Here is a 20,617-nt window from a genome sequence, read left to right as displayed (position 1 = left end):
CCACTTGAATGATTGAGCTACATTTCGGAGGGCCCCGAAGGATAAAGCCCAAAGTCCATAGTAGATAGATCAGCAGATTCTGGGATCCATTTATCGCGATTTGTAGTTTCAACTCCGTACATGCGGCTGTCGTAAAGGCTCTGTAGTCAAAGGTTAGTCTTGAAGTGGCAACGCTATGAAGAGAAATCTTACCCAGTCCATCTGAGCAGGAGTATTGAGCATGTCTTCAATTACACCCAGTGACGAATAGGAGGGTGTTTCTGTCGATTGCATTATATCCTGCATTTCAGCGAAGGAGAAAGGGTACTGCTGCTGGTCCATTGTGGTGGGCATCAGTTGGAGGCCCACTATGAAATTGAACCCATGATTAGTGCTTCTGGTTCAAAATATGGAACAGTGCGACATACCATCAACTGAATTAGTTGGTTGCTCGAGGCTTTCGATCTGGGTACCTTTCACTCGACTGAGCATTATGCCCAAAGCGACATACGCACGCTGTACGTCGACAGACCGGCCTTTTTTCTGCCCAAATATTCCATAGGTTGTCTCAACCAATGCAAGAAGTTCTTTTTGTTCATGGACTTCCAAGCGAGATGAACTCCCACCTTCATTATCCTGTATCAATGCCAGACACAACACCATGGACGAAAGCATGAAGTCCGTGTTTTGGAGAGAATTGATCAGGAATCGATCGGTATACAACTGACCACCGGTTAACGACTCGATCCAAATCTCGCTATGATGTTGCAAAGTTTGCTTGGCCGCGTTTAGACAAACGTTTCTGGAGTAGCAATACTTGTCCTGCGTATCGGCCATGTACCTGCGATGCAGGACTATACGGGCTTTTTGATAGAGAAGTTCAAGAGCGTATCGAGAAATTATTAAAGATGACGGATCCCCTATTGATTCCGCCATGGGCCGTATCTTGAAGAATGGCGGAAGTCGTTTGCGCGCCTCATCCAGCCGACGATCGAGGGTCTTGATTTTATCGTAGGATGCGGGTTCTCGGGTATATGCCAGGTCAACAATCTCTCCAAAGACATCCATGAGATATGATTTAGCCTTTGTATATGAAGAAGGTGTCCGTTCTTCTATTGGCCTTGGAAATGGCAGTTTATTAGAGCTTTCGTCAAAGTCCGTGTCCAGAAGATTAGAAGGCGGCTCAGCATCGCAGTAAGAAGAAAGGATGGTTCGTGGAAGTCCAACTTGGAACGAGATGAGGACATCAAGCTGACAAAGGACAGCCCATAGGCGTCGACGCATTTCACCGGCCCATGGTGACAGGTTGGAATAGTGGCTTGGATCGCGATGGTAGCCCATACGCATAGCTAGGCGGATAGTCATGCCGAATAAATGTGAAACTCCTATCTGCGCATCTTGATTGCGATAGAATTCAACCATGGAATATAAGAACATGGCCTCGCATTTGTGTCTACCCGGTGAGAGGTAATTGCCCTGCACGAGACACTGAGAAGCTCGCTTCCGAAATACATCCCAGGTGTTCATTGGGTCTTGCATGTCTAGTGGTAGAGGTTCCTCACTTCGAATGTACACTACGACTGCTAGATTGATAATTGAGTACAGATATCCAATCCAGGTCAGCGACATATCGTCAGGATTGCTCCAGAAGCGTTCATATTCCTTGCGAAATGTGGGCACATGTATGGTAACTGGGTTTGGATTAGCAGTAATTCATATGATCTTCAATGAAATCTCACTCAATACTGGCTCTGTGGTCTTAAGGAATCGAGAGACGAGTCGATCGCTGATTGAGCGCGGCGGAATGTCCGACAGCAGTTCTTCCCTGGACACAGGCTTGCTCATTCCAAGCAGTAAAACGGGTGATGATTTATCATATGGATCACCCTCAAATCCATTCTTACTGTAAGTTTCTTCCTGCTCATTTAGGTATTCCTTTACTCCATTGATCTACGCCATGGGTCAATCAGCTCCATGTAGACAGACACGAAGGATGAAAACAAACCTCTTCCAGGATAACACGCCAGTTCGCACTGTCGATATAGCTAGTGACTTCATCCTTCACGACCAGTTTACCTGTATCATGAGCTGATGATCTTGTTTCGCGATTACTGGTGGAAGGTGGAGTATTATAGACTGCGACATTTTCTGGTCGGCCAGTATTGAAGTCGGTTATTTGCTCATTCGGTATCTGTATCTTTGCCAAAGACATAACCATATTCTCCAGGTGCTTCAAGCGGTCTTGCACCACTGTAGAACTAGAGCACCCTGTTTGGCTCTTGCCTCGAGGCCCGCGGCCAACAAAAGTGCATGAAGCCTCCTCGCCGCGCTTTTTACAATTAGTGCATGGATACGAGCGACAGCATTTCAGTCTAGTTTTGATTCTTAGGTATATAGCATATTGATTAAAATCATAGGAAGCTTACTTTCGAATTCGACATGTTGTGCATGAAAGCTGGACCCGAGTTCTTTTTTTCGGTGCTGAATCAGACCCCGCACTCGGGTCAATATTAATATGCGTAGTGTCAGACATGACAGTTGATAATGGACAAAGACTTGTGATATCTAGCTCAGGTCGATCAATAATTTGATGTTAAAAGTATTTGCACTGCTCGCAAGGGTTGATATCTCGCTGGCGCAAAATGGGATGAGGAGTTGAAGTGGCAAGTCAGCTCCCGCTTCGAACTGTTTGGTTTAACAATGCGGGCTCAACCTTCAAATATCAACTTATTTCTTATGTTCCTGGTTTTTTGTTGATATAGACCAGTGATGTACTTCTATCAGTCTCAATTGAGCTTGGGATACGAGTACATTCAAATTTCATTTTTGTACGGTAAATATATGTATTTGGACCATTCAATCGCTAACAGCCTTCGAGTTACCTATGTAGGGTTAATCATTGACAAAAGCGCCAGTCTCATGCCCTGGTGGTCTGTAGCCCACCTGAGTACCTGCACACTACTACCTAGGTACCACTTACTACAGACTTCGGGATATCTTCAGTACCTAAGTACCCAGGCAAGCTTGCCCAAAGATACACCACAATCTACGGAAGTAGCTCAACCTTCCTTCTACCTGATCTTAAGGGAGAACATATCCTCCATCAATCAACAGATCACTACCTGTCATGTATGTCGAGGCATCGCTAGCGAGGTAAAGGTATAATCCCTTGATCTCCCTCGTGTGACCCTGTCGTCCTAGAGCCGCCATACGATAGGCCTCATTAACAGCCGAGGGACCGGCCCCCATCTTGGTATCGAAGAATCCAGGAGAGACAATATTTACGCGTGCAAATTCACGCCATTCTCGTGCAAGTGATTTACCGAAATGAGTGACAAATGCTTTGGTTGCGTTGTACACAGGCTGATCAACTGGTACATTGACAATGTGTGCACTCATACTTGATGTAATGATGAGGTTGCCGTATCCCTGATCTTTGAATAGGCTGCCAACATATTTGGAGCAATGGACAATGCCATCGACATTCACGGACATCTGCGTACGGTACTCCTCGAGAGTTTGTTCCAATATAGGTTTCGATATAGACATTCCTTTTGATAGATTAATTAGTATACTGAAGGAGAAGTGACCTTAGAATGAGATAAATAATCACCCGCATTAGCAATAAAGACATCAATCGCACCAAACTCATGCACAACTTTGGCTATGGCAAATTGAACCTGAGCAGGATCCGAAACTGCTCCCAACATTAAATCATAAGCACTTCGTATTATTCTAGAAGTCTTTAGGAGACAACTCACCATCAACCTTGTAGGTAGATGTTTTAACATTATGCAAAGCAGCCAGGTCCTTAGCTTTGAGGATTGCAGCGTCATTCCTACAAGATTACAACGTGAGCTCACTTTGCTTTTGGGCAATTCACTGTATACTACTCACGAGTGATACCAAAAGGCAACATCAGCTCCAGCTTCAGCCATAGCCTCGCACACTGCTAAGCCAATTCCATCTGCAGCTCCAGTCACAACCACTACCTTCCCATTCAGCTTGAATTGGTCTACGGCGTTGGATGGGATATCAGGGACAGGACGAGGAAATCCCTCGCGGGCACGAACACAATCTTCAACGGTCATAGACATGTTTGCGTGTCTTGAAATATCGTTAAAAGCTCGGTGTATGTTTTGTGGGATGTATCATGTCTTTTGTAGAATGAAATCAGTTGATCGACCTCAGGAGATCAGGTACTGTGAGGGGTTGTACTGTCTACGTCACTTTCGGGGTTATCCAACTCCGAAACGACGAAAAATAAAAGTACAATGTACACATCCAAGTAAAAACGAATCAAATAAATAATAATGTCACAGTATGCAATAGTCAGGAGGTAAGCAGTAATTTAAAAAGGCTGTCTGATAGATAAAAACTTGCATTATCTAGATATTGAATATATAATCTGATGAATTATCGGTTACGAACTAAAATTAATATTTACTATATTATTTACCTCCCTTATTGGCTTGAATGCGGGGAAGCACGTGACGCAATAGGACACGCATGACTAATACTCCGCACATGTCAAGACTCCGCATTAATAGAGGATGAGTAAAGTGCAGCAGTCTGATCACGAATAAGCTACGTTTGTGAACCTCTCAAGTCTATTGTATTTGAATAATCAGCTCCCACTCACGCCCAAATTCAAAAATCCAGCGATATGGTAAAGATTGAAGCATTTGCAGTAGAACAGGTGTGCCTGAGTTACCCTAAACTTTTAGTCATGTTTTGTGATGGAAGCTGACATTCTTGTTTTTTAGTGGATGGATGAGTACGAGAATACAGCCAAGTACAACATAGCCGAGACCTGCTGTGCATCTATCTCCGTTGACGACCTCCAAGCGCTATCAGAGGACAAAGATACCAACCCATTAAGCCAACTACAATCTACAAAGCTCACATATGGGGCAATCCGTGGCTCTAAACGTATTCGAGGGATCTTGGCTGATCTATACTCCGTGAAAACACCAACGCCATTGCCAGCAAGCAATATTCTGATTACTGCTGGCGCAATCCAGGCCAACTTCCTAGCCCTGTACTCCCTGATTGGACCAGGTGATCATGTTGTCTGCCATTATCCGACATACCAGCAACTATACTCTATACCAGCATCACTAGGTGCTGATGTTAGTTTTTGGAAGTCGAAAGCAGCCAATGGCTGGCAGTTAGATTTGGAAGAGTTGAAGGGTCTGATACGTCCCAACACCAAATTGATTATCATCAAGTATGGCCCAAGCTGTAACGATCCTTGAACCATCTCTAACAATACGGTAGTAACCCACAAAACCCCACTGGTGCCATCATACCGCGGGAAGTTCTCCAGAATTTGGTCTATATCGCCCGCGAGTCCTCTATCATTCTCTTCGCTGATGAAGTATATCGGCCACTCTTTCACAATATCAGTCCCATGGACTCGCAGTTTCCTCCATCGCTTTTGTCACTTGGCTATGAACATACCATAGTCACAGGATCCATTTCCAAAGCCTACAGCCTTGCGGGTCTTCGAGTAGGCTGGATAGCCTCACGAGATAGTTCGATAATTGAGACCTGTGCTAGTTCTCGAGACTACACTACTATCTCAGTTGGCCAGATTGATGATGCCATTGCGAGGTTTGCCCTTGCACCAGAATGCATACATAATCTCCTTAAGCGGAATTTGGAACTGGCTCGAACAAATCTGGCTATTCTTGAGAAGTTCATTGAGTCACATCGATGGGCATGTGAATGGGTCAAGCCTCGTGCTGGAACAACTGCATTCGTGCGCTTCTCAAAAATGGGGAAGCCAGTGGATGATGTTGCCTTTTGTGAGAGGCTTCTTGAGAAGACTGGTGTGATGCTTGTTCCGGGAAGTAGATGCTTCGGAGAGGAATTTGCAGGATATGTTAGATTTGGGTATGTTAGTGAGACTGAAGTGCTAACCAAGGGATTGGATGCCTTGCGAGAGTTTATGGACACGGAGTATACACAACTGTGATTACTTCATTTTCCACAGCTATCACGAGAACCCCTGAATCATACGATTCAGTCATATCCTTTTCAACAGTTAATCACCCCCTGTAACCTCCAGTGTCTAATTTGGAATTCTGGCACATAAAAAGAAGTCTCATTACGCTAGAGATGTTACATGGTCTTAGTACCCGTGCAATGAGACACTCTATAGAGCATAAACATAAAGAAATGCACACCCAAGCTGAGCTTGCTCAGACATTAGCACAAATGAGGTAGAAATGAATATAAAAGTGATCTACACAGTAGAAGTGATCGGCAAGTATCCGAATGCGGCTAGTGCCAATATTTGGCGTGAGCCGGTTCAGCCGGGCGTGGAGCCAACCTTCCCAACGTACCCGTACCTCGGTACTTTTGGACATGGTGTAATCAATCCCTCATCTTTCGAATTCCAAGGTTGTTTTCTCATTGCATGATTTTTGCTTTTTCAATCTACTGCAAGGGAAATCTTATAATACCGACATAATTCTTAACTCTAAGACGCCACTTCTAAGGTCCTGCAACATACTGGCCAATAGTCTTTGATTATGTCGCTTACCGCCGCATTAGCTGGTATGTATCCCGGCTCCTTCAGGTAAATTAACCTGTTAATCACTCGATTTATCACAGATGTTCCCTTGAGCATTGCTCTTCCCGCCGCTGCAACAGCCTTGGCCTACCTTAACGCAAAATGCGCCCTCTACTATGACATGGGCCTTGTAGGCTCAGCCATCAAAATGAATGTGAAAATAAAGTTCGCCCAGCGTCGCGATCGCATGAATCTCTTTTACACCCTCGAGGATCACGCCCTTTCTCCCAAGACTGCTGGTAAAGCGTTTCTTGTATATAATGGCAGATCATGGACCTTCCATGCGGCGTACATAATGGCCCTACGATACGGAACGTGGTTCAAAAATACTCACGGTGTTCAGCAAAAGGATATTGTGGCATTGGACTTTATGAACTCCGATACATTCCTCCTCATGACTCTTGGTCTATGGAGCATTGGAGCAGTCCCGGCATTTATCAACTACAATTTAACCGGCAAACCTCTGACACACTCCATTCGTACATCGAGTGCAAAGCTGCTTATTGTGGATGAAGAGTTGAAAAGCTCCTTCCCACCAGAGCAACTAGAAATCCTCTGCTCTCCTAGTTTCCGCGATGGGAAGGGTGGAGTGAATGTGATTATCGCTACTTCTGAGGTGGAGGCACAGGTTCTGGCGACAGAGCCGGCAAGGGATGATGACAAGGTGCGAGGTGGCTTGGTGCCACGCGATATGGCCTTGTTGATTTATACTAGTGGAACCACTGGCCTTCCGAAACCGGCCATTGTAAGCTGGAAGAAATGCTGGACTGGAGCTGTATACTTCGGCGATTGGATTGATCTCAGTTCATCAGACCGCTTCTTCACAGTAAGATCATAGTGACTCTGCGATGTCCACGGTCAAATACTAACGATTTATAGTGCATGCCCCTTTACCACTCTTCTGCTTTTTTGCTTGGATTCATGCCAAGTTTAAGTTTCGGCGCTACTATAATCATCGGTCGGAAGTTTTCCGCTCGAAACTTCATGAAAGAGGCCCGTGAAAACAATGCAACAGTGATCCAATATGTGGGCGAGACACTTCGTTACATCCTAGGTGTACCGCCGGAGATCGATGCGGTTACGGGCGAGGACTTGGACAAGAAGCACAACATTCGATTGGCAATTGGAAATGGTCTTCGGCCCGATATTTGGAATCGCGTTAAAGACCGCTTCAATATCGAAACTATTGCTGAATTTTACACTGCCACCGAGGCGAATTTTGGTTCATGGAACAAGTCACGCAATGATTTTACCGCCGGCGCCATTGGCCGTAACGGATTTATTGGAAATAAAGTATTCGCGCATCGAACTGCAATCGTGTACGTTGAGTATGAGACACAGGAGCCATGGCGCGACCCAAAGACTGGTTTCTGCAAGAACGTACCCCGAGGCGAGCCTGGCGAGCTTTTATTTGTCATTGACGCGAATGACACCAGAGCCGAATTCCAGGGATATTTCGAGAACTCCAAGGCTACCGATAGCAAGATTATTCGCAACGTTTTGAAGAAGGGTGACGCGTATTTCCGCACTGGAGATATGGTTCGATGGGACTTGGAGGGACGCTGGTTCTTCTCCGACAGACTGGGTGATACATTCCGGTGGAAGAGCGAGAATGTCTCCACCAGTGAAGTGGCTGAGATTGTAGGCACCCATCCCGATGTACATGAATGCAACGTCTATGGTGTAGCTCTCCCCCACCACGATGGTCGTGCTGGGTGTGCTGCTCTTGTACTCAACCAGCAAATCGCGAGCGGCAACACATCCGATCCGGCACTGGAGCCATCTCGCCAAATGCTCGACAGTTTGGCTGCCCACATCTCCAAGAACCTTCCGCGCTTTGCAGCTCCGCTGTTCCTGCGTGTGATGCCACAGATGCAGTCCACTGGTAATAATAAGCAGCAGAAAAGTGTTCTCCGTACAGAAGGGGTGGATATTACGCAAGTTTCAAAGAATGATCGCCTGTACTGGCTACAGGACAATACATACACTCCCTTCGAACAGAAACACTGGGATCGCTTGAATGGGGGCCAAGTTCGACTTTAAGTGAACTTGGAAGTTGTTCTGTTGTTCTTCTCTCTTGTCTGTTTGAACATTATTTTCTTCTATGTTTAAACCCCTCTTGAGATACCCTTGAATAGAATTATCGCTATCTCATGCACTACCAGACATTTCAATTATCTATTCCCGAGGTCAGAATAACAATTTAATGTTTATATTGTTGTGGAAGGTTTAAGCTAAGCCTATTTGGGATAGATATCCACTATCGACTATGACGTCAGTTTACCGTATTTATTGTTACTCCATATTTATTCACTTACCTAGGTAGATATGTAGTATCTGACTCCTTACAGGGCTAGCTGTATCTAATCAAATCAAATTAGACATGAAAAAGCTCCAATTTCGAGACACCGAGAAGGAACTCTGACATCTTGCAGTTTTGGAGTATGTGGGTAATTGTTTTACTTACTACGATCTATTATAGCCACCTTCAATCCATTTCCAAGGTTATGAAAAGAGCACTAGAGGCAAAAATGCAAAAGACCTGAAATCTCAAAGATCCGTGAATGGGTTTAGGAAGAATGAAGACCTTGTACTTTGTGTCACTGCATATGCATATTGACACATGGATCCAAGGTTAGCCAATAAGATTGATCCACTTGAGCACTCCGCCAAACACCCCAACCTCCGTCTCCAACCTCTATGTACCTGCTGTCTATCAACAACCTCGGAAGATGCGACCAACTGCATTTCTTCCAGTGATCGCTCTGGTCTCCCAAGCGATCCTGACAGTAGCATGGAGTGATGTTTCTGATCCAAATCTTGTTTACCAACCTTATTCCCTCTTCGATGATCGACCCGCCGAATGTCCTCCATGCTTCAACTGTCTGCTAGACGCCTCCAACTGCACCCACTACGCAGCCTGCAATCAATACAATGGCAAATGCATTTGTCCACCTGGTTTTGGTGGAGATGACTGCTCTCTGCCTGTCTGCGGCTCACTCGCTGACGGCCAGAATCGCCCCCAGCGGAAAGGCCAGTCCTGTGATTGCAAGGATGGCTGGGGAGGTATCAACTGCAATGTCTGCCAAAATGATAACGCTTGTGATGCGATGATGCCTGAGGGTAAAGATGGCGCATGCTACAAGGAAGGTGTTACGATCAAGGAGAACTTCCAAATGTGTGACGTGACCAACCGAAAAATCATTGATCAACTGGATGGACGGAAGCCACAGGTGACATTTTCCTGCGAGGCCAACAATCATACCTGCAATTTCCAATTCTGGGTCGCGCAGAAGGAGTCCTTCTTCTGCGAATTGGATAATTGTAAATGGGACATGCAGAATGATTATGACGTCAACTCTACCAGCTACAAGTGCCAAGATCTCCGCTGCAGCTGTATTCCAGGTCGCTTTCTTTGTGGTGAGAATGGCTCCATTGATCTTGGGGACTTCCTTGACCAGATGATCAAGGGTCCAGCTACCTTCTCCACCAAATCAGACTCGAAAGGCAGCACAAGTGTTTTCTCAGAGCCCCAGATGAACTACTTGATCAGTAGTGTCTTTGGTGACCCGAGCATCTTTCTGAAATGTGATGCAGGAGAGTGTCTGTACAAGACCGATATGCCAGGTTACGAACGCCCTATCAAGCGAATCAACACACCATTGATTGCGGGTGTGATTGCAGGCTCTGCTCTTTTCGTCGTTGCTGTCATCTTAATCGTCTGGTACTTGACTCGCCGGGCTGCCAGCCGTGGCTACATCAACCTTTCTCTGTCAGATGACTCTGACGACGAATCGGCGAGACTTCAGGCAGAATACAGACCAGCCAGCTTGTCCTGGGAAAACGTTTCGTATTATCTGAATCATCGAGAAATTCTTTCTAATATCCAGGGAGCATCTCACCCTGGTCAAATCACTGCAATTATGGGAGCTTCCGGTGCGGGAAAGACGACTTTTCTGGATATACTAGCTCGCAAGAATAAACGGGGTACGGTGCAGGGTGACTTCTATGTCAACGGCGAGCAGATTGGAGACCAGGATTTCAAGAACTTAATCGGATTTGTGGACCAAGAGGACACAATGCTTCCGACGTTAACTGTGCATGAGACCATCTTGACCAGTGCCCTGCTGAGACTGCCACGGGATATGAGTCGAGCCCTCAAAGAGCAGAGAGTCATAGAAGTTGAGAAACAATTAGGCATTCACCACATCGGAGACCAACTTATCGGGTCAGAGGAAAGTGGAGGCCGTGGAATTTCTGGTGGTGAGAAACGCCGAGTCGGTATTGCTTGTGAGCTGGTCACCAGCCCCAGCATTCTGTTTCTGGATGAACCGACTAGTGGATTGGTATGTGTCTTCATCATAGTACTTACTCAGACTTACCGACTAACAAATCTACCTTTAGGATGCGTTTAACGCTTTTAACGTAGTTGAATGCTTGGTCACTTTGGCCAAAACCTATAATCGCACGGTCATTTTCACCATCCATCAACCACGCTCGAACATTGTGGCTCTTTTCGATCGATTGATCCTTCTTGCAAGCGGACGAACTGTCTACTCTGGACCTTTCTCTTCGTGTCAGCGTTACTTTGACCAAATTGGGTACTCGTGCCCACCTGGATTCAACATCGCGGATTACCTAGTTGATCTTACCATGCACGCTGGGGTTCATTCATACAGAGATGATGTGGATGGCTCCATCGACGGTCGTCCGCCAAAGACTGCTACGAGCAGTTTGAGGGGTATCAAATCTGTCGCCAGTGCATCTAACGTAAGCGTGAGCATCGAAGACAACGCTAGTGGCACTACGGAGACCAACTTGAAACCACCGAACAAACGGCGTATTTCTCTGAAGCAGCAGCAGGATAACCAACTTTATTCACGACGCAAGGAATCGGCTCGCTCTATCACATCAAAGTCTATTGCATCAAAGTCTATCGCGTCCAAGACTGATGAAGAGGATTCTGTACCCGATGTGACTGACACTAATAACCAATGGCTACGTCTTTCTCGCCAACAAAGCAATGCTCCCCCACAAATTCTTCTTGATCCAGACCAGATTCCACCTCCAGCGAACTCTGTGACCGATCTTGATATTTTGGTGGCTAGCTATGCTGATTCTGACGTATGCCATTCAGTTCATGAGGAGATTTTGGCGGCCGTTGAGTCTGCCCAGGCTGCAAATGGTTCGTCAAACTCGAACATCGTGTCTGGTCTGACTGGAGCGCAGTCGAAGAGCTATGCCCGGATCGGTCTGGCTAGGCAATTTGTCATTCTGTCGCAACGCACATGGCGTAACCTATACCGTAACCCTATGCTGATGCTTACCCACTATGCAATCTCCATTCTGCTAGCTGTGCTTTCTGGATATCTTTTCTATGGACTGACTGATGACATCAAGGGTTTCCAAAACCGCCTTGGTCTCTTCTTCTTTGTTCTTGCCCTGTTTGGGTTCAGCACTCTCACTAGTCTCACAACCTTCTCGACTGAAAGACTGCTATTTGTCCGCGAGCGTGCTAATGGCTACTACCACCCCTTTACATACTTTGCTGCCAAGGTCGTCTTCGATATTGTGCCACTGCGACTCTTCCCACCCATGATTATGGGTATCATTGTTTACCCTATGACTGGACTTATCCCCGCATGGCCTGAGTTCCTACGATTCCTGCTGGTTTTGGTACTGTTTAATCTTGCAGCTGCCACTATCTCGCTGTTGGTTGGCATCATATTCCGCGATGGTGGGGTTGCCAACTTGATTGGCAGTCTAGTGATGCTGTTCAGCCTTCTCTTCGCTGGTCTTCTGCTAAACCGTGAAGCAATTCCAGCATCTGCATTGTGGCTACAAAGTGTAGGTCTACTCGTTTACCCCCTCATGAAATCACCTTACTAAAAACCCTCTTAGCTTTCTATCTTCCACTATGCCTTTGAAGCTCTCATCGTTAACGAGGTCACTTTCCTCACCTTGATTGACCACAAGTACGGCCTGGACATTGAAGTTCCCGGCGCATCAATTCTCAGTGCATTTGGATTCAATACACTTGCCTATTGGAACGACGTTGTTGGCCTCGCTGTTATTGCAGGGGCCTGTCTTATTATTGCGTATGCAGCGATGCATTTCTTGCTTATTGAGAAGCGCTAGCTTCTATTTCGGTCGGCAATACCTGCCTTCGATCACTGTGATAATTTATCATTCACTTTCGGCTTTTTTTTTAGGGTATTATATTTCGTTGGCTTTACAGTTGATGTTGTGTATTGAAGTGAAGACGAACTCGCTTGTATCAAAGATTAAAGTGTATTTATTTAGGCTGGTCTTGACTCGGACTGAACTGAGTAGATGTATGTATATCGTGCCCTATGACCATGAATTTTCCAAATCATATAGAAAATAAGAATACACTGATAGACTTGGTAATGTGGAGACACGTGTTCGACGTCATACGGTTGGTCATCCAAAATGTAACCTCGACATGATTTTCCAAGCCCTGTACGCGCTTATATCTTCACTTACACCTGGGCCATTTGATATAACAAACTTACCCTCAGTGTCTGGTACAACATTGGAAAGTATATCTACTACAGTCTCCAGCTCCTCGGTTTGGTATTAGCGCACTAATACCCGCAGTTGCTGCCCACCGCCCGGAGCTCGCTAACCACCTCCTCACTTCCAAGGCTCTGCAGATTTCGTACTTCAATTATCTCCACCTGCCGCTCTAAATTCACGCAGGTCCCGATTTGTGAGTGTGGCCCCGATCTCTGCCTCAATTCTCTGCGCTCTTCCTTGGGCCGAGAACCCCACAAAACTATCTCCAATTCCGGCCTCCGGCTTGGAACCCCCGACTTACCTCCATCCTCTTTCTACTTGTCGAAGTGGTCATTAGCTAATAAAAAGGTGCTGTTTAGTAATTGAAATTTGAGCCATTCCTTCTGAGGAATCAATACCGTGCCCATGATGTCTGGCGAAGCGTGGCTTTACCTGTTGTCGGTGTTGATCAACGCCGTCAACCTCTTCTTGCAGGTCTTCTTCACGATCATGTATAGCGACTTGGAATGGTAAGTCTTCTGTCTTCAATTCAATCAGCCTTCGATTGAATAATCCTCGGTCTGGCTGGACACGATTAACTTGCGCTTCCCCTTTTCGCGTAGTGACTACATCAATCCCATCGATCTGTGCAACCGCCTCAACGCCTACATAATCCCTGAGGCTGCCGTCCACGGCTTCCTGACTATCCTCTTCATCATCAATGGCTACTGGGTCGCCATCGTCCTGAACTTGCCCCTTCTAGCCTACAATGCGAAGAAGTAAGTACCCTCCCGGCTTGAAGTCCCCCCCCCCGGCCGCACAATAACTAATTTTTTTTTTTTCGTGTAGGATCTATGACAACCAGCACCTGCTGGATGCGACAGAGATCTTCCGCAAGCTGAATGTGCACAAGAAGGTCAGTAGCTGTCTTGCCTCGCCCATGACCGATAATCGAAGCTAACTTGTGTGCGCGTATCTATAGGAATCGTTCATCAAGCTAGGATTCCACCTCTTGATGTTCTTCTTCTACCTCTACAGCATGATCGTCGCTCTGATCCGCGACGAGGGCCACTGATTTATTTCAGAGACCAATCATGCCATGCGCCATGGACCTCGCAACTAGCATGACATCGGCAACGTACTCTCAACGGCGTAGTTGCTTCTATATCATCTTACTAGTGCCTGTGATTTTGGCCTAATTATTGTTTGACACGTTACGAATACGCTCTCCAGCCAGTCTCCCTCCCACGGTTATCTGGCAGTTACTCGCTGCTTAGGCTGTCTGGTCAGGATGAATCTAATGTCTGATGTTTGTGCGCTACATTTTTTCTCTATCTTGATATAGAGGGTTTAATTCCGGGTGCAGTGACGATTAATAGAGATTATCTGCTGGCTATTTTCCGATGTGGCGAGTGATGGGTGATAGCATGGAATGGTTCGAAGACATCCTCTTCTGACGTCTTTCTCTGGTTTTATACTTCCTTATTTTTTTTTTCTATCCTTCGTGAACCATGCTATCTCGGCTTGTAAGTTGTATATACTCCTAAGCGGTTTGGAAATGCATCGCGTATGATACCCAGTCTTGTCTCTAATGTACGGAGTAGACAGAAGTAATTATGGAGCAAGCTAAGATTTGCTTGGAGTATCTAAGGTGTCTTTGTGATGTTTCTCTTACTTCTAAGGTTTTTATATCTTACAGGCTCTAGAGTCTATCTAAATAAATAAATGGCCACTTTAATTATTAAGCAGTTAATTTGTCTTACATCAATGGCGGTGGGCTACGCGCAACGGCAAAGTTTCACCGCCTACATACTCTCATTTCTTCATCTACTCACTCCCTCCTTCTCGTGCTCCACCATAGACAATATGGCGTCTTTACTAGGCGCTCACTATGATTCAAGCGACGATGATTCTATCTTGGTCAAAGCCCCCGATACCACTGCTACCCAGGTGATTGCGGCGCCAGAAGTTAATACAGAGGTTTGGTCCCCTACACCCCAGCACTCGCTATTGCAATCAATCCAATGGCACCAAATACACAGTTCTCTGATCGGGTAAAACTAACTACCCTTTAGGATCAAGAAAATTTGGCGTTGACCCTAGCCAACGCATCATCCACCGAGCTCACCTTCAACGCCACCTACGATGATTTGACACGGCCGGTGCAAGGCCCAATAAACCCTTTCAAAGGAGCCGGTCCTGGAAACGGCATTGCGCGCAAGAACCTTCCGACAGGTTTTGCTCAAGAAATAGCTATGAGCGAGTCGACCTTCAGGACGCAACATCAAACATTTCAGAATTTGGGATACGCCCGCAACCCGACCAGGCCGACTGAATTTGTTGGCGACATGGAAAACGTTGAGAAATATGGAGGCCTCAATGTTGTACAATACAAGCACAAAGGGGGAGTGAAGCGCAAGCGGGAAGCAAGGGGAAAGGCGAATATTCTCGAAGGCGAGGGCGCGTACCTTGGTCCGTGGGCAAAATGGGAGAAGGAAGATGAATACGAAGAGTATGAAGGGGACGCGGATCGCCCTCTGGCCAGTGATGAGGAATATGTCGAAGAGGATGAGACCCTTGCTACCGCGCCCGCTGCGGAAGGACCCGCTGGTATCTACCAGGGCGATTTGTCAAAGGTCGAACATACCGAGTTCCATGGCTCCGAGGAGCACGACTACCTTGGTCGTACTTATATGCATGTTCCTCGGGACTTGGATATCGATTTGCACAAGGAGGTTGGCAGTATCAAGAACTACGTGCCCAAGAAACTGGTGCATACATGGAAGTCGGAAGCCTCGGTCATCACATCTTTGCGCTTTTTCCCTACCTCGGGTCACTTGTTGCTCTCATCTGCTGCCGATGGAAAAGCCAAGATCTGGGATGTCTACCATCAGCGTGAGCTTCTGCGCACTTTCTCCGGACACAACAAGGGAATCACAGCCACAGACTTCGACCCGACAGGGAAGACATTCCTTACTGCTTCATTCGATCGAAACATCAAGCTGTGGGACACAGAGTATGGCAAATGTCTGGGTCGGTTCACAACAGGCAAGACAGCGCACGTAGTGCGCTTTAACCCAAACCCAGAGCACTCGCACGAGTTTTTGGCAGGCATGTCCAACAAGAAAATTGTGCAATTCGATACCCGCTCCGGCAAGCTGATCCAAGAATACGACCACCATCTAGCAGCTGTCAACACTCTTACCTTCGTGGACAACAATCGCCGCTTCATCTCTACATCCGATGACAAGTCCCTGCGCGCATGGGAATATGGTATTCCCGTTCCGATTAAGTTCATTGCCGAACCCTACATGTTCGCATTGAATCGCGCCGCTCCCCACCCCAATGGAAAGTACGTTGCATTCCAATCAGCCGATAATCAGATCTTGGTCTACGGAGCCACAGACAAATTCCGACAGAATCGAAAGAAATGCTTCCGCGGTCATAATAATGCTGGCTACGCTATCGATCTTCAATTTTCACCCGATGGCCAGTTTATTGTCTCGGGTGATAGCGGCGGCTATGTTTGCTTCTGGGATTGGAAGACTGGCAAAATGTATCATAAAATGCAAGCTGGTAAGGATGGTAGTGCAGTTACTTGCTTGGACTGGCATCCGCAAGAGACGAGCAAGGTAGTTACTGGTGGACTGGATGGCCTTATCAAGTATTGGGATTAGTCGGTTAATCTTTACCAACCTTCCTGGAGCCAGTACCTGGGTATTTTGGCCCTTCATCTTTCAATGGTCATGCAAGTGCAGTCTTGTCTTGTTTACTTGCCTACTCAATCTGTAGATAACCCTTAGTCCAACTACTAATGCCTAAGCATATGCATGTTTACCTCCCTTTTTACTTAGATTAAGATATTTAACATTATTGTTAACACTGGGCAGTCAGTCAATCAACAACAACCCATCGTATTATCATATTACTAAGTTTATGTACTTATGTATAGTTACGAAAAATCAACTAGTTCGGCCCTTTTGGCATTGTTTGTCCGTCGATCGTCCGTAAGCAACGGATTATCGAAGTAATTAACTAGCCCTAGTTAAATAGAGCTCGGATAGCTTGGTAAGCACTCAATTTTCGGTCTTTCGGAGGATGTAAATTTGTAATCGATCTATACCAAAGATCATGTCACAGGAGGATGAGGGGATCGAAGAACAGATCCCCAAAATTATATATCATGATGGTATAAAGAGAGGCTCCTGGGATCTCAATCTTGGAAGTCATTAAAAAACAAGCAACACACTTCACTGAACTATTCCTATCTCTATTGCAATATACTTATTATGCCAGCCACAGTCAAGTTTATCTTCGGGGGCGGCCTCATCGAAAGCGAGGCTTTATTCCCCTCTCTCGATTATATCAATGAGGTTTTGAACCTGGCAGCTAGCAGAGGAATCAAAACAATTGATACTGCCACAATCTATGGCAAGTCAGAGGAGCTACTTGGAAACGTTGATGCTAAATCCCGTTTCGCCATTGATACAAAGTACCCCGGTGGTTTCTCCCCTGTCCCGTCTACTAAAGAATCTGTTCTGGCTACTGTGGATCAGAGTTTGAAGCAGCTCAAAACAGATCAGGTAAATCTCGCACTACCTCCAATCTATCAGGCGGGACCTTTACTTATTGAGTCATAGATTGATGTGTATTATATTCATGGTCCAGATCGTCGAATTTCACTAGAAACCCTTCTAGAGGCCGTCAACTCCGCTTATCAGGATGGAAAATTCAAACGATTTGGCCTCTCAAACTATCTAGCTGAAGAGGTGGAAGAAGTAGTTCGTATCTGTCGCGAGAAAGGCTATGTCCTCCCAAGCATCTATCAAGGCAATTACTCTGCTGTTGCTCGTCGAGCAGAGAAAGAGATATTGCCTACCCTGCGGAAGCACAAAATTGCATTTTACGCTTACTCGCCAATTGCAGGGGGGTTTCTGACCAAAGACGTCGAGAACTTTGAAGTAGTTGGTGGTCGGTGGGAGAAGACTTCAAAAATTGGTGGAGTGTACCACAGGCTTTACAACAAGCCGGCCCTGTTGGAAGGTCTGAAATTGTGGGAGAAGATTTCGAAAGAATCAGGTATTCCCAAGGCTGAATTGGCATATCGATGGGTCGCTCACAACTCCGCTCTCAGCGGCGAGCTTGGTGATGGTGTGGTTGTTGGCTCGCGCACTATAGAGCAGCTCAATCAAACTTTTGATGGCCTTGATAAGGGGCCTCTTGATGTAAAGCTCGCGGAGCAGGTTGCGGAGGTGTGGAAAACTGTGGAGAATGAGTCTCCCCTGGATAATCTGAACGCTTGATTCCAAGATCCTTTCAGTCACCCAGTCTAGGGGTCTTATCACGTATAGTGTTCATATTTCGAATTAAAAGGATTTCTCGCTATAATTCAATGTACAGTCAATTTTCACTTTATAATTACAAGTATGGCAACATTTCTCGAACAAAACGAAAGAGTAATCGCCTTTTTCACGCTGAAATGTGCATGAACAAATCAGTTCTTTCTTGTAGCACGCGCCAAGAATCCTGCCAGCTGATGTATGGAGGATCGAATAAGGCCCATAGGCGAAAAGTACCGTGGATATTTCCACATGAGTACTGAGAAGGCGCCGGCAGTAGTGACCAGCGTTGTGACAAGACAAATTCCTAACGTCTGGCTTTGATGCTGTACAGCTCGGACAATCTCTGCGTACGGCTGGTTACTGAAACTGACGCGGGCATATTGGGTCTTCCAGCCCAGGAACGGAAATCGTTGGTCGATGGTTTCCTCAATTATTTTCCGCAGCTTGTATAGCGGTGACTTGACACCCCACCTCATCTCCAGATAGTTCTGCTTGGACAGGTCGTTGATCGCATGTGTGTCGTCACAGCGCTGCTTGGTGTACTCCTGGAATGCAGCGCCACGTCGCACACTGCGGGTGTAAACGCTAATATTGCTGTCATAGACACCAAAGTTATCCAGGAGCTCGAACAGAACACGAACATCTTCCAATCCGGCGTTCAGTCCCTGGCCATAGAACGGGAGTACAGCGTGGGCTGCATCACCTATAATGGCGACGCTAGCGCTGAAATGATGCGGCTTGCATTTGAGACTGATTAAAGGGAGATGAGGATTCAACGTGAACTGCTCGCTCAGCGCTTCTGGTTCAATAAGCTCGGGGCATATACCTGGGAAATGCAGGTCAAAGAATTCATGAAGAGCCTTTGGTGCGTTTTCTAAGGGGGCCAAGTGTGATTCCGGTGCGAACAATGTGCAAGTGAACGACTTATCTGCCGACGGAAGCGCGATGAACATGAACTCGCGGCCTGGCCAGATATGCAAATGATTTGGCGATATTGAGAAGTCACCATTCTCAGTGGGCGGAATGCGAAACTCGCACCACACTGTATCGATATACTCCTGTTGGTAGTCGACACGTGCGAACTTCATCATATGGAACCGGCTAGCAGAGTGCGCGCCATCGGCACCAATGAGATAGTCGAAGGACACCTCAATCTCAGGTACTCGTCCAGCCACACCGAGATCATCACACTGAGGAGTTTCTCCGGGAATACGGCGTTCAAACCAAGCCTTGTTGGTGTTGAAGTCTGCACCTGTCAGTTTGTGGTTGAAGAATAGCTTCACGTTGGGGCTACGCTCTAACTCATCGAGAAGAGCGTTGTTGAGAGAGCTTCTATCAACGGCATTAATAGCCTATATATTTTGCATAAATCAGATTAGCAATATTGCGTGGATATACGCGGTGGGTGCATCTACCCGGCCATGGATATCGTAGGCCTGAGCGGCCTTCCATAAAGTCCCCCGCTCTCGACCATGAATCATGCGCCCATACATGGGGATGGTATCACGTAGAATATCATCGGTCAGACCCTGGCGGTAGGACTGTCGAATAGAGTGAATTCCCCGTTCCGAAAGAGCCAAGTTGATAGACTTGGTGAAATTGAGTGGAATTGTGGTTGGGTCTCGGAGATCTACGGAGAAATGATTAGTACTTTGTCCGGCTAAATACGGCAATTGAACTTGTTGAGTGGCATGATAGGAGTATTTGCCATCGCGATTGTGGTAGAAATCAATATCCAGATCACAATGTGCACGTGAGGTTTGAACTTTGGATAGATCGCACTAGCATCGACTTCGATCCTGCCAACATTGAAGTTGACATAATGGTACTTGCCAGAAGTTATAACCAGTCAAAGTCATGCTTCAGGCTTTCTATATGTTGCGTTTATATATTCTTCGCATTATCACGAGAGAGGGGTGATGATAGCAAAAAACAGATAGATTTAGAACATACCTCCGCGCAAGTCATATACTTCGACCTGATCTCCTCGGGAAGCTGCATATAGCGCGGCCAGGGACCCCACTGGCCCTGCACCCACCACAACCACCTTCTGCTTAGGTGGAGCTGCCATAACACAGCTGTCGCAATGAAGAGAGTCGATTCCAGAAGCGAGAGAAATAAGGAAGCGAGATGAGAAGGAGGAACAAGGAATAACTTCACGTGATGTCGAAAGACAAATTTTAAAGGACCGATAAAT

General features: G+C 46.3%; 9 protein-coding genes across 9 annotated transcripts; 6 read left to right on the top strand and 3 right to left on the bottom strand.

Annotated features, from left to right (window-relative positions):
* Positions 1–17: 17 nt before the first annotated feature.
* Positions 18–2,420, bottom strand: N7495_006723 (putative C6 transcription factor; the record flags this gene model as incomplete). The annotated part of the gene is made up of 6 exons (XM_057209374.1): positions 18–140; positions 193–347; positions 408–1,670; positions 1,719–1,929; positions 1,985–2,308; positions 2,406–2,420. The coding sequence occupies 6 exons, from the start codon at positions 2,418–2,420 to the stop codon at positions 18–20; spliced, it is 2,091 nt and encodes a 696-aa protein (XP_057063148.1).
* Positions 2,421–3,060: 640 nt separating this feature from the next.
* N7495_006722 (short-chain dehydrogenase) lies at positions 3,061–4,076 on the bottom strand (the record flags this gene model as incomplete). Its single annotated transcript, XM_057209373.1, has 4 exons — positions 3,061–3,530; positions 3,593–3,676; positions 3,741–3,817; positions 3,877–4,076. The coding sequence occupies 4 exons, from the start codon at positions 4,074–4,076 to the stop codon at positions 3,061–3,063; spliced, it is 831 nt and encodes a 276-aa protein (XP_057063147.1).
* A 569-nt stretch (positions 4,077–4,645) lies between these two features.
* On the top strand, positions 4,646–5,959 carry N7495_006721 (putative aminotransferase; the record flags this gene model as incomplete). The annotated part of the gene is made up of 3 exons (XM_057209372.1): positions 4,646–4,678; positions 4,746–5,209; positions 5,260–5,959. 3 exons carry the CDS (start codon positions 4,646–4,648, stop codon positions 5,957–5,959), a joined length of 1,197 nt encoding a protein of 398 aa, XP_057063146.1.
* Positions 5,960–6,518: 559 nt separating this feature from the next.
* On the top strand, positions 6,519–8,602 carry N7495_006720 (uncharacterized protein; the record flags this gene model as incomplete). The annotated part of the gene is made up of 3 exons (XM_057209371.1): positions 6,519–6,543; positions 6,601–7,385; positions 7,439–8,602. The coding sequence occupies 3 exons, from the start codon at positions 6,519–6,521 to the stop codon at positions 8,600–8,602; spliced, it is 1,974 nt and encodes a 657-aa protein (XP_057063145.1).
* A 689-nt stretch (positions 8,603–9,291) lies between these two features.
* On the top strand, positions 9,292–12,697 carry N7495_006719 (putative ATP-dependent permease ADP1; the record flags this gene model as incomplete). The annotated part of the gene is made up of 3 exons (XM_057209370.1): positions 9,292–10,905; positions 10,964–12,406; positions 12,461–12,697. 3 exons carry the CDS (start codon positions 9,292–9,294, stop codon positions 12,695–12,697), a joined length of 3,294 nt encoding a protein of 1,097 aa, XP_057063144.1.
* Positions 12,698–13,504: 807 nt separating this feature from the next.
* On the top strand, positions 13,505–14,153 carry N7495_006718 (cornichon family protein; the record flags this gene model as incomplete). The annotated part of the gene is made up of 4 exons (XM_057209369.1): positions 13,505–13,608; positions 13,702–13,857; positions 13,928–13,994; positions 14,061–14,153. 4 exons carry the CDS (start codon positions 13,505–13,507, stop codon positions 14,151–14,153), a joined length of 420 nt encoding a protein of 139 aa, XP_057063143.1.
* Positions 14,154–14,944: 791 nt separating this feature from the next.
* Positions 14,945–16,755, top strand: N7495_006717 (WD40 repeat domain-containing protein; the record flags this gene model as incomplete). Its single annotated transcript, XM_057209368.1, has 2 exons — positions 14,945–15,058; positions 15,154–16,755. 2 exons carry the CDS (start codon positions 14,945–14,947, stop codon positions 16,753–16,755), a joined length of 1,716 nt encoding a protein of 571 aa, XP_057063142.1.
* A 612-nt stretch (positions 16,756–17,367) lies between these two features.
* On the top strand, positions 17,368–18,381 carry N7495_006716 (aldo/keto reductase family protein; the record flags this gene model as incomplete). Its single annotated transcript, XM_057209367.1, has 2 exons — positions 17,368–17,661; positions 17,719–18,381. The coding sequence occupies 2 exons, from the start codon at positions 17,368–17,370 to the stop codon at positions 18,379–18,381; spliced, it is 957 nt and encodes a 318-aa protein (XP_057063141.1).
* Positions 18,382–18,572: 191 nt separating this feature from the next.
* Positions 18,573–20,491, bottom strand: bna4 (kynurenine 3-monooxygenase; the record flags this gene model as incomplete). Its single annotated transcript, XM_057209366.1, has 3 exons — positions 18,573–19,772; positions 19,836–20,050; positions 20,374–20,491. The coding sequence occupies 3 exons, from the start codon at positions 20,489–20,491 to the stop codon at positions 18,573–18,575; spliced, it is 1,533 nt and encodes a 510-aa protein (XP_057063140.1).
* Positions 20,492–20,617: the final 126 nt, after the last annotated feature.

This window comes from Penicillium taxi, assembly GCF_028828555.1.
Source record: "Penicillium taxi strain IBT 34144 chromosome Unknown utg000004l_segment0_segment0, whole genome shotgun sequence".
In the NCBI taxonomy this organism is placed as follows: domain Eukaryota; kingdom Fungi; phylum Ascomycota; class Eurotiomycetes; order Eurotiales; family Aspergillaceae; genus Penicillium; species Penicillium taxi.
The sequence above is the reverse complement of the archived record's forward strand: the minus strand, read 5'-3'. Positions and strand labels throughout refer to the sequence as shown.